The 13,118-nt window shown below is 59.0% G+C and overlaps 1 protein-coding gene across 1 annotated transcript; it reads right to left on the bottom strand.

Annotated features, from left to right (window-relative positions):
• Window positions 1-2,017: 2,017 nt before the first annotated feature.
• On the bottom strand, window positions 2,018-13,028 carry VPS9D1 (VPS9 domain containing 1). Its single transcript, XM_035024560.1, has 14 exons — window positions 11,912-13,028; window positions 10,026-10,118; window positions 9,763-9,925; window positions 8,310-8,421; window positions 8,173-8,235; window positions 7,763-7,815; window positions 7,573-7,660; window positions 7,302-7,387; window positions 6,453-6,943; window positions 5,311-5,440; window positions 4,911-5,119; window positions 4,550-4,646; window positions 3,170-3,274; window positions 2,018-2,826 (listed from the first exon to the last, which is right to left on the bottom strand). The coding sequence occupies exons 1-14, from the start codon at window positions 12,108-12,110 to the stop codon at window positions 2,733-2,735; spliced, it is 1,983 nt and encodes a 660-aa protein (XP_034880451.1). The 5' UTR covers window positions 12,111-13,028; the 3' UTR covers window positions 2,018-2,732.
• Between the last annotated feature and the right edge of the window lie 90 nt (window positions 13,029-13,118).

Here is a 13,118-nt window from a genome sequence, read left to right as displayed (position 1 = left end):
GTGAGTCCTGACTGAGGTCCTAGCTGACAAGCATCCACTGCAGACGCGTGGACAAAGCTCTAGATGATTCCAATCCCTGACATTGGGTCACCCAGCCTGGAAGCTGACCTAGCTGATGCTGGGGGTGCAGAGATGGGCTGTCCCCAAGGAACCCTGCCCGAATGGAAGATTCCTGAGCAAAGTAAACGACTGCTGTTGTGTTTAAGCCGGTGAGGTGGGGTGGTTGGTTACACAGCAATCGATGTGGGACTACGTGCATTCACCACATTCCGCTTCAACCCTCCCGGGGATGGATGCCACATTGCCTGACTCCATCTGTGTACATGTCCTCTCATGACCTGGTCGTAAGGTCGGAGGGTCATTTGGCATTTGCGCTGGCCCAGGACTGCAGCTAGTTCTTGAATCTGCTGCAACCCTCCCCCCGCCCCTGTGTATGGTTTCCAGCTTCTGCACACCACCATGCTCAGCTTTGCCTAGCTTTTGGATTTTACCAGTATAGTGCACATGAATTCTACCTTGTTACTGTGTTAATTTGCATTTCTTGATTTTTAAAGTTTTGAACACTTCTTCTGTTAATTAGCTTTTTAAAACTTTCTCCTCTGGAGGTGCCTGGCTGGTACAGTTGGTTAACTGTCTGACTCTGGATTTTGGCTCAGATCATGGTCTCAGGTTTATGAGATTGAGCCCTGTGTCGGACTCCCTGCTCTGCTTGAGATTCTCCCTCTCCCCCCTCCCTGCTCGTGCATGCTCTCTCTCTAATAAATAAATACATCTACAAACAAAAAAAACCTTCCTCTTCTGTAGACAATCTGTTCATAGCCTTTGCTATTTTTCTCTTTGGGACTGCTGCCTTTTTCTTGTTGATCTGCAGGATTTCCAGTGGGAAGAGTGGATTATTCATCCATTTTATGGAGGAACCATGGGCTCAGAGTCATGGGCTCAGCCTGTCCGACTGCAGCGCCTGGAACAGGGTGCCAAGGAGACAGCCCCCCATATGGGGCCCATCCCCAGAGGTGTGGTCCCCAGCGCCAAGCCAACAGGTACTTCCACTATCAGGCTTAGCTGAAGACACATCTTCATCCTCCATCTGCTTTATGCAGCGGCCTTTAAAATCCTATCCTTGAGACGTCAATGCCAAGGACTGAACCATGGGATGTTACCTCTTCTTCCCGAGGCTCCATGGTGGCTGGTGTGCTCATCCAGGTCTGGGTTACTCAGAACTCTACACTTACAAGAGCATAAGCAGAATGTTAGGGGGGCCAAGGGTGGGGAGACAAAGGCAAGGTGTTGGGCGGGTGCTGGCTTGTCTGCTCTGGGAGCACTGACAGGCAGAAGACCACAGGCCACAAAAGCTCCAGAGACAACAGCTGTCCCAGGGATTCGGGTTGGCCTGCCCCAGCCCACTGGGCCCAGCACCCAACTGTGGGGTCTGGACTGCAGGTGCCCGTTGGCCTCTTGAGTTGGCTTGCTGGGCTCAAACCCAGTTCTGCCATCATGAGACGTAGCCTAGCGAAGGTGCTTCCCCTGCTCCTGCCTCAGTTCCTCATGGAAGTCCTCGGAAGACAGACCTGCAAAGCACCCAATAAACACCAACTGCTGTTGCCATCTCCGCGGAGCCTTTCCCCGGGGCACCTGCACACTGCTCCCGTAACTGGCCCCTGGGGTGGCTGGGCCCAAACCACCTGCCTCGGGGTAACTCAGGTCTGCCAGGGGTCCCTCCTTCCCTGGCAGATGCTGCTTGCTTTCTCCTCTTTAGGGGCGACACAGATCACAGCTCAGGACACCTATGTGTGTTTCCCACCTGGAGAATGAAGGTGCTTCCCGAGACCCTGCAGGCCAAGAGGTCCAGTCCCAGGTCCTGCCCAACCCACTCAGCCCCGCGGAGCATGTCCTGCCCCAGAGGGTCTGGGAGGTGGTCTCTGGGACAGTCTGGCTCTTGCTGGTCCACAGGGGAGGGGTTGTGCTACTCAGGCCTCCGCACGGCCAGTGGAATGGCGAGCACGCGAGCCGTGCAGCGTGAGATATCAGTGACCTCTTTATTTTTGGCTGTGTCAGTGGCTGCCCAGGGCATGTAACAGTCAGAGTGGGCACTGGGCTGCAGGCAGGCACTGACCCTTGGGTTCACGCTGACCCAGAAGGGGACATGCGGGGATGGGAAGTGGCCAGGGGTCCAATTCGTACCGTGCCAAGGGCCGGGGTGGCTCAGAGGCCCCAGACACGGGTGGGTGCCCTGGGGGTGCCTGGGCTCCAGAGGAGAATGGAGTGATCAATGCCCAATAAGTAAACAGCACAGTTTCAGACCACCTAGGCCCCAGCCCTTGGGTGGGAGGCAGGGTATGGGGCCAGGCCCTCTTCTTGACTAACAAGCCACTGGTGCTGGAAGCTGACTGTCACAGGGATGGGAAGGGAGAGAAACCAGACCTGCCCTCTGCCAGGCCCAAGGCGCCCTCCCTACCGCTGAGTTGCTGGGGCTGAGGACCATGTGTACCGGCCCCAAGGGGAGTCCACAGCTCTGATGTTCGTGCACAGAGCCTCTCAGGCTGAGACAAGAAAGAGATGGGCCTACTTCCTAGGAGCTGGTGCCTCTGAGGAACAGCGGTGTCTCAAGTCCCTGGGCCAGATGTCAGGTTAGGGCAAGTGTGAGAGCTACACAGCCCCACCACAGCTGGCCTAGTGCCCCCCTCCCCCCAGCAGGTGACTCCTGGACGGTCCTCGGCAGGTCCTGTCCTCCTCTACTTGCCCAGGGCCCCCCGGGGCAGTAGCTCCACGTAGTTCAGGGCACTCTGTAGTGACGTCAGGCAGTAACCCTCCTCTCCAATCAGGTACCTGTGGAGAGGTGGGCCCAGGCAGCATCTGTCACCTCCAGGGGATGCAAGGAGGCCCCCAGCACTTTGGAAGGGGTGTCTGCCCTCATGGGGCAGGACCTGGATGCTGAGGTCCCACAGGGGTCTGTCAGGGAGGCTGGGCTAGAGGATAGCCCACTCCCCAGGCAGATGCTGCTCAAGGGATGGCCCCCCCACCCAGGTCCTGTCCAAGCAGTATGCTGAGCAAGGGGAAGTAGGAAGGGACTGGCAGAGGGGACCATGGGCCATGTGCACAGGTGGACCCCCGACCTGGGAGCACCTGCTCAGTGCACCATGCTGGCCTGACTCTAGCCGGGGGCTCCTACCCCTCATGGATGAACTCCTCCAGGGCTGCACACTCTGACACCAACTGGGGGAGACCGCTTCTCAGCACCACAAAGGACAAGATGGGCAGCAGGTCGTCGGCACCGCTGTTGGGCAGAGGCACGGCTGGCCGGTAGGCTCTGGGGCCCAGTATGGCTGCTCAATCCCCCAAACCCTGCAGCCCCCCAGCTCGGCCTGTGGAGTGGTCCAGGGCTGACCAGCTGCTCTCCCTGCGCCCCTCCTGCCCACCTGCGTGGGGGAGTTGGGAGTGGACGCAGGGCAGTCCCTACAGGCAGCAAGGCCATCCCTGAATGGGAACCCTGTGCTCCGGAGCCCACGGCTGGGCGAGGCGATGCCCCCCCAGTGCACGTGTGGGGCTGCCCCACAAGGCTGCCCACACCTGGGGAGCAGGATAATGGAGGGGATGGCCCACGTCCAGGCAGCCTGCTGACACCCGGGATCGGAGCCAGGCACCTGAGATCCCCCACAAGAGGCATCTAGGGGAGCTAAAAAGGTGCCAACGGAGGCCCTGCAGGGCACGCAGAACCCTGGCCCACGGGGCCCACGGGTTGGTGGTCTCTGGGAAGGGCATCAAGCAAAAACTATGGCTTGAGTATGACCACCAACCATCTGTCTCTTTCTCCTTGGGTGGAGCTCTTGCTTGCTGATCTCATGCTCAACTCTAGCTTCTACCTGCCCATTACCTCCAGGCCCTTGGGTGTAGTAGGTGCTAAAGCCCACCCGCCAGGTTCAAATGACAGGTGCCTTTGTTATAACACTGGTCCCTGGGGCAGGGTGGCAACAGAAAGAGCCCCTGCAGGTGCTGAGGAGCTGGGAGCCCCAAATGGGGGCCAGGGCAAGAGGCTGCTGGCCCCAGGAGGATTCAGATAAGACAGATAGAACCAGGCATCGCAGATCCAGGTAGAGAAGACCCCCTGCCTCACCTCAGGATAGTGGGGGCAGGGATGATACAGGAACCCCAGGTGTGGGGGCTCAGCACAGGGAGCAAGCTCTTCACTGAGGCTGGGGCTTTTCCCCCAAAGTGTGCAACTGAGGGACCAAGCACGTGCTGTTGGGACAAGCAACCCTAAATTTCACCAGATTAGTCAGGTGTTCCCTAACTCCTAAGAAGTCCTGCCCAGGGGGGCGGGAATGCATCGTTCACGGGGGCTGGAGCCCAAGCCCCTGGTGGACATGGGTACTCTGCTGGACGATGAGCTTTGCAAAGCTCACTGTAGCAGCGGGATTCTGGGGCCCAGGGGCCCAGAATCCAGGCAGAAACTGCAGTCCCGCTGCTTGGGGTAGGACAGGAGGGCTCTCTGGCCTCTACAGGCAGTCCCCCACACGCGCAGTGCCCATCCCAGTCTGTTTTGGGGACTCACATGGCTGCGGCACCCACTGGGGGTCTGGTCTCAGGGGCAGCCTCCTGGGCCTGGTAGTAATCCTCGGCACAGGCACAGATGACCCGCAGGACCCGCACTGTGGCACAGAAGTGACTTCAAGAGAGGGCTGAGCGGAGCCAGTCCCAGGACAGCCCCGAGGCCACAGCAAGTCTCAGGCACCCACCCTGAGAAGCTCCCTCCCGATCGTGCCCTCACACCGCTTATGGCCCGTGAGACACACCCCCACTTGACGGGGGGAGGGTCTGCAGCTCAGGGCAAACAGAGACTCCAGGTCACCTGTAGGATGGAACCGTATCTGAGCATGTTCCCCCTTCTGTCCTCCCAAACTGCAACCCCTCACCGATGCACTCCAGCTTCTTCTGGGGGCAGCTCTCCAGGACCAGCAAGCCCAGCTCTTGGGCTGCAGCACAGTAGGGGTAGGGACCAGCTCCCGTGGCCTCCAGGTCCCGGGGGAGGAGCTTCCTGGGAATGCCTATGGCGGCTGGGGGTGCACTCCTGTAGAGCTCCATGCTCCTGCTCAGGGCGGCCTCCCGGAGGCGGTGCACACTCCTGGGGCAGAGAGAGGCCAGGTTCAGCTGCCCAGGGGCTCTGCCCCAGGGACGGAGGCAGGGCTAGGTAAAGCTAGCTACACCCCGAGTCACAGGGGCGTGGGTGAGGCATCTGAGGATGGCCTGAGAGTGAGGCACCAACTGGAAGGGTGCCCCGGGGGCCATCCGTGGGGACTGGAACTGGGAGCGTACCTGTAGAGTGCCAGCAGCAGGGGCCATAGTGGAGAGAAGAAGGGCTCCTCGATGCAGGCCAGACACCGGTCCTTGGAGGCGGCCACGTTCAGGCCTTCGAAAGCCAGGAGGGTCAGCGAGAGCAGCCTGTCTGCCGGGAGCAGAGCCGGCACAATGGCGCTGTGGGGACGGCTGGGCCCTCCAGCCCCAGGCTGGCAGCCCCTGGAGGTCATCCCCAGCCAGCCTGGGGTGCCCAAGTGGGCCCCACAGCCACCCCCTCCTCTCCCACCCCCCGTGTGGACAGCGCCACGGTGTTCCGGCTCGGTGGGGTGGGGGTCTGCCTGAGCCTCCCTCCACTCCCCTCAAGCTTCCCACTTCTGTGTCCACGGAGTCGGGGGCAGAGCACCCAGGAGCTCACAGAAGCATGCCCCGCTCCCCCGAGGAACTAAGAAGACAGGCTGAGGAAGGCAAAGGACAGCCTCTCTCTGAAGGGGTTTGTACTCCAAACTGCAGGAACCTGAAGAACTTCAGAAGCATATTTAGAACAAGACCTGAGACCCAGAGAGATGGGAAACCCATCCAGGTGACCTTAAAGGCATTCCAAGCCGCCTGTTGAGACTCCCTCACTGGTTTTTAGGAAACCCTGAAAGCCTTCCTCCTTGGAAGGGACTTGGGAGTCACCAGCCACCCTAGACGCCGACCCCTAGGGAATCCACACGCTACTCTCAAGATGGAAAAAATCTCAAAATTGTCACCACCAGGCCGCACACACCTGATGGTCCTTGCTTTAGAATGACCCGAGTCCAACCCTGCGGGCTAGGACCACCTGGCGGGCAGAGGATCTGACAGCAGACCCTTCCCCAAACCCTCCCAGTGCAGCCCAGGGAGCAGACAACTCGGGACTGGGGAGAGCTCGGGCCCACAGCTGGTTCCAGCTGCTCTCGGAGCAGGGTGCCTTCCTGTCTGCTGAACACGGGGTTTGCCCCAGAGAAGGGCGGACAGGGACGGCTCTGCAGATCCAGCATGGCTGGCCGCCAACCAGAGGAAAGCCTGTCCTCCCCAGGGCCCATCCTCGGCCTGTGAAAAGCCTTCTGAGGGGCACAGGCTTCAGAGGTGGAGCAGCTCCCCCCGCCCCCCCGTCCTGCGGGCACGCTGGCCCTCACCGATGGCGTTGTGTATGTCCTTCACAGTGCTCTTCAGCTGCTCCAGCAGCGGCTCCTCCTTCACCCCCGTTGTTTGGGGCTCAGGCGGCCTCCCACGCCCCCGGCCCCACCCCTCAGAAGTAGCCAAGAAGTGTTCGAGGTCTTCAAAGGAGCTGTCTTTGCTCTGCACACCGGTCAAGCTGTGTGCCAGGGGTGAGGGGGGCCTGGCAGGGCTGCTGTCTGGCCCTCTGTCTGGGGGGCCGGCCTGAGGGCCGTCTGGGGGCCGTGGGGCCAGGCTGGGCTCCGCCGGGGAGAGCATGCAGTAGAGGCTCTGCGAGGGCCGGAGCCGCCGGCTTCCCGGAGCCAGCAGCCCGTCGGCGTCCGGGGGCAAGGAACGGCAGCCGGGGGCAGAGGCAGCACCAACAGCAGCCCTGCTCACGACGGGGTACAGCGCCCGGTACACTGCACACTGGAGCTTCTTCAGGAGCTGCGAGATGGGGTGGTCGGGAATGCTGCGAGCACAGAAGAGGTGTGGGGGTGCAGTGCTGAGGCCACGCCCTCACCTGCCGTCCACCTGCCCACCACGGGGCCCCACCGGACACATTTCGGAGGAGTGACGCTTGCAGTTTCCTTGTGAGTAACTGTGGCAGGTAGAGTCTGACCCACCCCCCTGAGAAGGCAGAAGGCGGCTGCTGAAAAGACCACGAGGGTGGCCGGATGGGACGTCTGCAACCCCAGCCCTTCCGAGGGAGCCTGCGGGCGCCCCGTACAGTCACCCCCGATCTCCCCTCTGTCCCTTTCCTTTCTGGTCCTTTTGTCTGCCTGCCTTCAGGGCCAACCAGGAGGTAGGGGGGTGGAAGGCCCTGGTACCTGAGCAGGTGGGAGACCAGGCTGGTCACTAGCGACAGGTCCCCTGGGCTCTTCTTGAGCTGGGCCCTCCAGTGCTTCGGCCAGTCCTGCAAGGCAGGGGACTTCTTTGGAGAGCATGGCCAGGTCCCTGCGTGCCCCCTCGCCAAGGCTGCACCCCGGAAGACCAGCACCACACTGTCCATGCCCTCCCTGGGGCATAGGAAGACCCAACACCAACGGGCCCTGGGAACAGCAAGCCATGACAGCCCCAGTCACAGCTCCCGGCACTCACGTGGTCTTGCTCGTACTCGAGGATGGCGGCATAGAGGGCCCGCTGCTCCCGCTCCTCTGGGCTCAGGGCAACTTGACTGCAGAACCTCCTGGGGTGAAAGACGAAGTGGGGCACCTTAGGGCCGGGGGGTGGGTGTGGAAGTCCCCACCAGTCCTCTCGGCTGTCCCCAAACCAACGGGAGGAGACGCACCTGTTGGCTGCCTCCTGGAGCCGCAGCCGGCGCTCCTCCATCTTCCTCTGCAGCTGGGGCGGCAGAGTCAAGGCCGAGTCTGGTGGGGCGGCACCCCCGCCCGCCTGCACTGAGTCCCCAGGCATCCGGGGGTATGGTCAGGCCAGGCGGGGCACAGGAGGCAGCAGGCCTGAGGACTGGTGCTCGCTCAGGGAACGAAGCAAGCCCTAGCCGACTGGACGGTTGGAGAGGGGCCCGTGGGTGCTAGGAGGAACAGGAGGGCCTGTGCGGACGCGGGCAGAGCAGGAGCCGTCCCTCAAGGTCATGCCTCTCTGAAGCTGGACAAATTCTGTCCCCACTCCGGCCCTTCACTTCCCACCTCTCCCCCTTCTTGCTCAGCTCGGGACACCAGGATTGGAGGGAAAGGATACTGTCTCCTCCCGGGCTTTGGCGATCACAAGGTTCTCCATCATCTGCCGCTGCAGAGACAGGGTCTCGGAGAGGAAGGAGAAGATAAGGCCTACTCCTCTTCCACCACCAACCCAGACCCTCCCGGAGACCCACTCACCAGGGATGTCTTCTGCATGGCCTGGCTGGGGTCCAGACGGGCCATCCGTGCCTCGTAGGCAGCCTTCAGCTTCTGATTCTGCAGAGAGGCCTCCTCCAGAGGTGTCAGCTCCCTGGAAATAGTGACGAGCTGCTGTCCAGGCCCCAGGAAGCTCTGGAATGCTCTGGTGACCTGAAGACCCTCCCTGAGTGTGCCCTGAGACCAGAAGGTGAGCAGGTGGTGGTGGGGGCAGGCAGGAAATGAAAAGGAGGGAGGAGGTCTGGGGTGGACTGGAGACCCTGCCCTGTTGACCTGGACCTGCCGTTGCTAAGATCTCTGATCTTTCAAGAGAAGCTGGACATCGTACTTTTTGCAGATCAGTTATACGTGTTTGGCAACAACATGAAACTTTTTAAAGGACTCATGTGAGCCAAACAACTAGATGAGTCTGCCACCCATTAAATAGAGAACCCTTTCTACTTGGTAGAAATGGCCACCAAAAGCTACCCCCGACCCCGCACTGAGACTTTTGGCCTCACAGGTCTTCATGCTTTCATGGTGGGAGAGGGTCAGTTGTGAGGACTCCAGCTGAGGGAAAATTTGTCCTGGGATGGAGGTCTTGTGCCTGGTCCTGCCCCCAAACTGCACATGCAGAAGTGAGGGCCTGGGACCTCTGGGCGGCAGTGGACCTGGAGGCTTGGCAGCACCAGGGCCACGAGGAGCCAGGCCTTATCTGTCCTAGTGGGGATTCTTGTATCTGACCGTTTTTCTCAGTTCCAGAAACTTATGTCCTGTTAGCTCTTCAAATAATGCCTCTCCCATTTTCTTCCTTTTCTTTTCCTGGAACTCCAATAATCTTGTGTTAGATCTTCTATCTTTCTCTCAGACTTTCTTTTTTCTCTCCCCTCTGTGAGTCATTCTGGGGGTCTGTTGACCCTTTAACCAATTCACTCATTCTTTCCACAACTATGTCTGCTCTGTTAAAAACCGACCACTCATTTTTGTGTGCATGTGTGGACTCTCCCTGCAGGATGTGATTTGTCGTTATTGTTTTCAGTTAGTTTTTAAAAACAATTTTGGTATTATATTTTTGTTTCTACTTGGTTCTTTATTTGCTGGGTCAGATTTTATGTTTTTTTTTTGTCCCCTGGCATTATTTTCAAACTTGCTTTTTACTTCTGTAAATGTAGAGAGCACGGCAGTTTAGCGAAACGTCTGCTAATTCCACCTGAATACTTGCAGGCTGTTTCTGCTCTTACTCTTGAAGCTTCTGGTTTCTTTCTATGCTTGCTTATACCTGACTGTGTGCGATTCGTGCACATGCTTCTGTCCAAAGGGGATCTGCATTTGTTTTTGTCAAGCACGAGGCTGTTTCCATTCTCGGACCCATTTTAACTAAAACCATTGTGGTTAGCTCCCTTTGTCTGGACTTTAAACCCAGGCTCAGCCCACCTTCCATTTGGCCCCTTCTTACTTCTTAGAACTTTGTGACTCTGCTGCCTGAAGCTTCTGGAAGATCTCGGGCGGCAGAAACGGAGATAGTCTCCCCCCTTCATCCGAGTACACCCGACGATGTCGGCTGGTAGATGAGGGGCCAGGAGCAGCCACAGGCGTGGCTGGCTTCAGGTGCGTTTTCCCTGCAAGACGTACATAAGCAAGGGGCAGCATGGAGTCCAGTGTCCCACAGAGATGCAGACTTGTGGGGGAATGCCCTAGGGAAATCTGCTGGAGACCCACCAAGCTTGGCAGCTGTTGACTGGGCCCTCTCCAGACACTGCTCAGCCAGTTTCAGCATCTTTGAGGTGTCTGGGGCCACAGGGTCTCCACCTTCTGGGGATCAAGAGACAAGAAAGCTGGTCACCATCACCTTTATCGCTAAACAGATTCTTGCTGAGATAAAAACAAGGACAAGCCCATCCTCTCCTCATCTCTGACCCCTATGCTAGCCTATCCCCCTCCTCATCTCTTCACCCTGTGTCACCCTGCCCCCCTCCTCATCTCTGACCTCTAGGTCACCTCATCTCCTCATCATTTCTGATCATCTGCGGGGGGTTTGCTTCCTGATGCTGTGTGGGCTCTGAGCTTGGCCAGCCCAGCATCTGACCTGTCATCCCTGCTGGACCATCAGAGCCCCCTTCCTCCCTAACCAGGCCTTTTCTCAGCAAGCGCTTTCCTTGTACTTACAGCCCCTCAAGGTGAGCCTTGTTGTGGCCATGGACCATTTCACAGAGACAACCTTACCACCTCTCTCCTGCCCTCTGGCTGTGCTTGACCCCAGCCCTGGCACATCCCCGGGCCTTCTGTTCTGCATTCCCTCCTCTGGGGATCACTCCCGTCAGCAGATAGGGACTGTAGGAGCTGGACCCCAGTAGCTGTAGTTCCTGACCCACCTATGCTCGCATTACAGCCAGCCTCTCACTGCATCCTGTTTTAACCCTCTGACTCCCACTGGAACTCCCTCACTAATACCCTCATGTCGAGTCCTTCTCTGAGGGCTCCTCGACCTCTCAGGGTCTGTCTCTTCCATTCTGCTGTGCCCTCCTCCCAGGCCTCCATCTTGGAGTGCCCAGAGCTCTGCTAAGCTCACTGCCTCTCTGGGGCAGCTCTGATTCTGATGACCCTACCCCTCCCTAACCACCATGGTCCCATATCCACCAGGGTGCTGAGCACCTCAAGCACAACATGCTCATGATGGAGCTCTCTATTCTTCCCACACAAGTCTGCTCCTGCCACCCCCTGGACCAGCCCTCTGCATCTCAGTTTCCCCCCAGTTCATTGTCCACCCCCCCCCGCCCCGCCAAACAGTGGCTCACTGTCTCCACCCCCTATCCTGCCAACCAGCGGCTCATCCCCCACCCCCAGCAAACCTGTGATGTCTACTTTTTTTTTTTTTTAAGATTTTATTTATTTATTTGAGAGAGTGTGAGAGAGAGCGCACGAGCGGGATGAAGGGCAGAGGGAGAAGCAGACTCCCCGCTGAGCAGGGAGCCTGATGCGGGACTCGATCCCGGGACTCCTGGATCCTGACCTGAGCCAAAGGCAGACGCCCAATGGACTGAGCCACCCAGGCGCCCCAAGGTCTACCTTTAAAGAACGTCCCCAAGCCCTTCACTCCTTCCATCTCCAAGTGGTCCTATCACTGCTGTCCTCACTGTGGGAGCCTCCTGGAGGCTCTGCTTCCATGCTGGCCTCTCTCCCACAAAGCCTCTACAAGCTTCCCCTTATACCACAACAACCCCAGTTCCACCCAAGGCCATGACTGCCCCAACTGCACCTACTCTTCCCCGTACCCAGCATCCACTCTCACCTCAGGGCCTTTGCACATCCCTCTGCTGGGAGTGTTGCCCCCAGCCCCTGACTTTTCAGCAGCTCACTCCTTTCTGGGCCGGGGTTTGATGTTCAGTCTCTGGTTATGCCCCATCCCATTTCCATCCCCTGACAGCACCTATCCCTTCCTGCTCCCACATCACACTACGACAGCTCATGCTGAGTGTTCACCCATTCACCTTCTGCTAACGACTAATGGGTAGGACATAGGACACCCCCAGGCCTGAGACCCACCAAGGGCTAAGCTGTCCATCATTTGTTCAGTGCAGGAGGAGTGGTGAGGCTGAGAGCCGTACCTTTGGTGGTTTCCACTTCTTCCAGCAGCACCTGGGAGATGTAGTGGATGCTCCTCAGGTATTCTGTATATGCCTCCTGTGCCCAGGGAAGAGAAATGGCAGGGGTCAGTCCAGTAATGGCAAACAATTCCATCACGCCTGCCTCATGCCCTTGTGGGAAACAGAAATGGTGCTTGCTTATCTCTTGAGTTTGAGACATGTAGCCTGAGATAGTTAGCTGGTAGTTGCTCCAGGTGCTCAGGGATGTCCTGCACAGATAGTATCCCTCTTCCCTTGACTTGAAGAAAAACAGTGCCCAGCTGGGCACCCATCCTCCGCTCACTGCCTGTTCCCAGCACAGGAAGAACAGATTCTCCAGTGCGCCAGGAGGAGCAGTCCTAACAGTCGCTGTGGAGTTCACTCTGCAACAGGTTTCCTTCCTGAGCGACTCAGGGGCTCTTTCGTCAGTGGCTTGAAAAAACCACAACTTTCCCAGGAGGTTACTGAGGGACTGATGTTGCAAATCTCAGAATCACTTTCTGGCTTCGGTTCTGGGAAATCCCAGAACCCCCTGAGCACGCCGCAATCTCGAGTCCTAGAATATCGCCACGTTCCAGGGTCTGACGGTCTGCAGGGTTCCGAGCCAGAGCACCAGGCACTTGGAACCGCCGCATGACATCTTGTCGCATCCCGGTTGTCAAATTAACCTTTAGGTCTCCAGCTCCGAGGTAAGGATAAAACGGGTTCCAGAAAGGATTTCTGACCTGTGGGGCACCTGCGGCCCTAGAAACCCGACTTGGGGAGAGCAGCCCACCGAGGAAGCAGGAGGCTTTTCCTGGGCACAGGCGGCCTCCCCTGTCCGTGGGCAGTCCAGCCGCTGCCACCGTCCGGACTCACGCCCACGCCACCCGGCCCGCATTCCCTCCCAACAGGCGTGCCGGAAAGACGCATCGCGGACGAGCCTCAGTTGACCCTCGCGGGGTTCCGCCGCTTCGGGAATCCGATTAAAGCTACAGCGTCTGCCCGTGAAAACGCGCAGCACGCAGGGAACCCTGCAGACGAGCCCGGGTTCCAGGTCCCCGCTTCGCGCACACAGACCGGCCCGCAGAGCGCGGGGAGCTGTCCAAGGTCACGCCGACGCCCGCGCCCCGCGCCCCCGGGGCCGCCGGCGGGGTCCCGGACGGCGCCCCCACCCCCGGCCCCGGCCCCGGCCCCGCCCCCGCCCCCG

This window comes from Mirounga leonina, unplaced genomic scaffold (genome assembly GCF_011800145.1).
Source record: "Mirounga leonina isolate KUSES-001 unplaced genomic scaffold, KU_Mleo_1.0 Mir_180, whole genome shotgun sequence".
Lineage (NCBI taxonomy): Eukaryota > Metazoa > Chordata > Mammalia > Carnivora > Phocidae > Mirounga > Mirounga leonina.
This window is presented reverse-complemented; position numbering and strand designations above follow the sequence as displayed.

What these genes read in the sequence shown, in the direction of transcription:
- VPS9D1 (XM_035024560.1), bottom strand. Translation starts at nt 12,110, where the DNA reads ATGTCTCAAACTCAAGAGATAAGCAAGCACCATTTCTGTTTCCCACAA. An exon ending in CCATGCAGAAGACATCCCTG is followed by an intron (nt 8,236 to 8,309) that starts GTGAGTGGGTCT and finishes TTCCTCTCCGAG; the next exon opens with ACCCTGTCTCTGCAGCGGCA. An exon ending in CCAGTGGGTGCCGCAGCCAT is followed by an intron (nt 3,275 to 4,549) that starts GTGAGTCCCCAA and finishes TCTGCCCAACAG; the next exon opens with CGGTGCCGACGACCTGCTGC.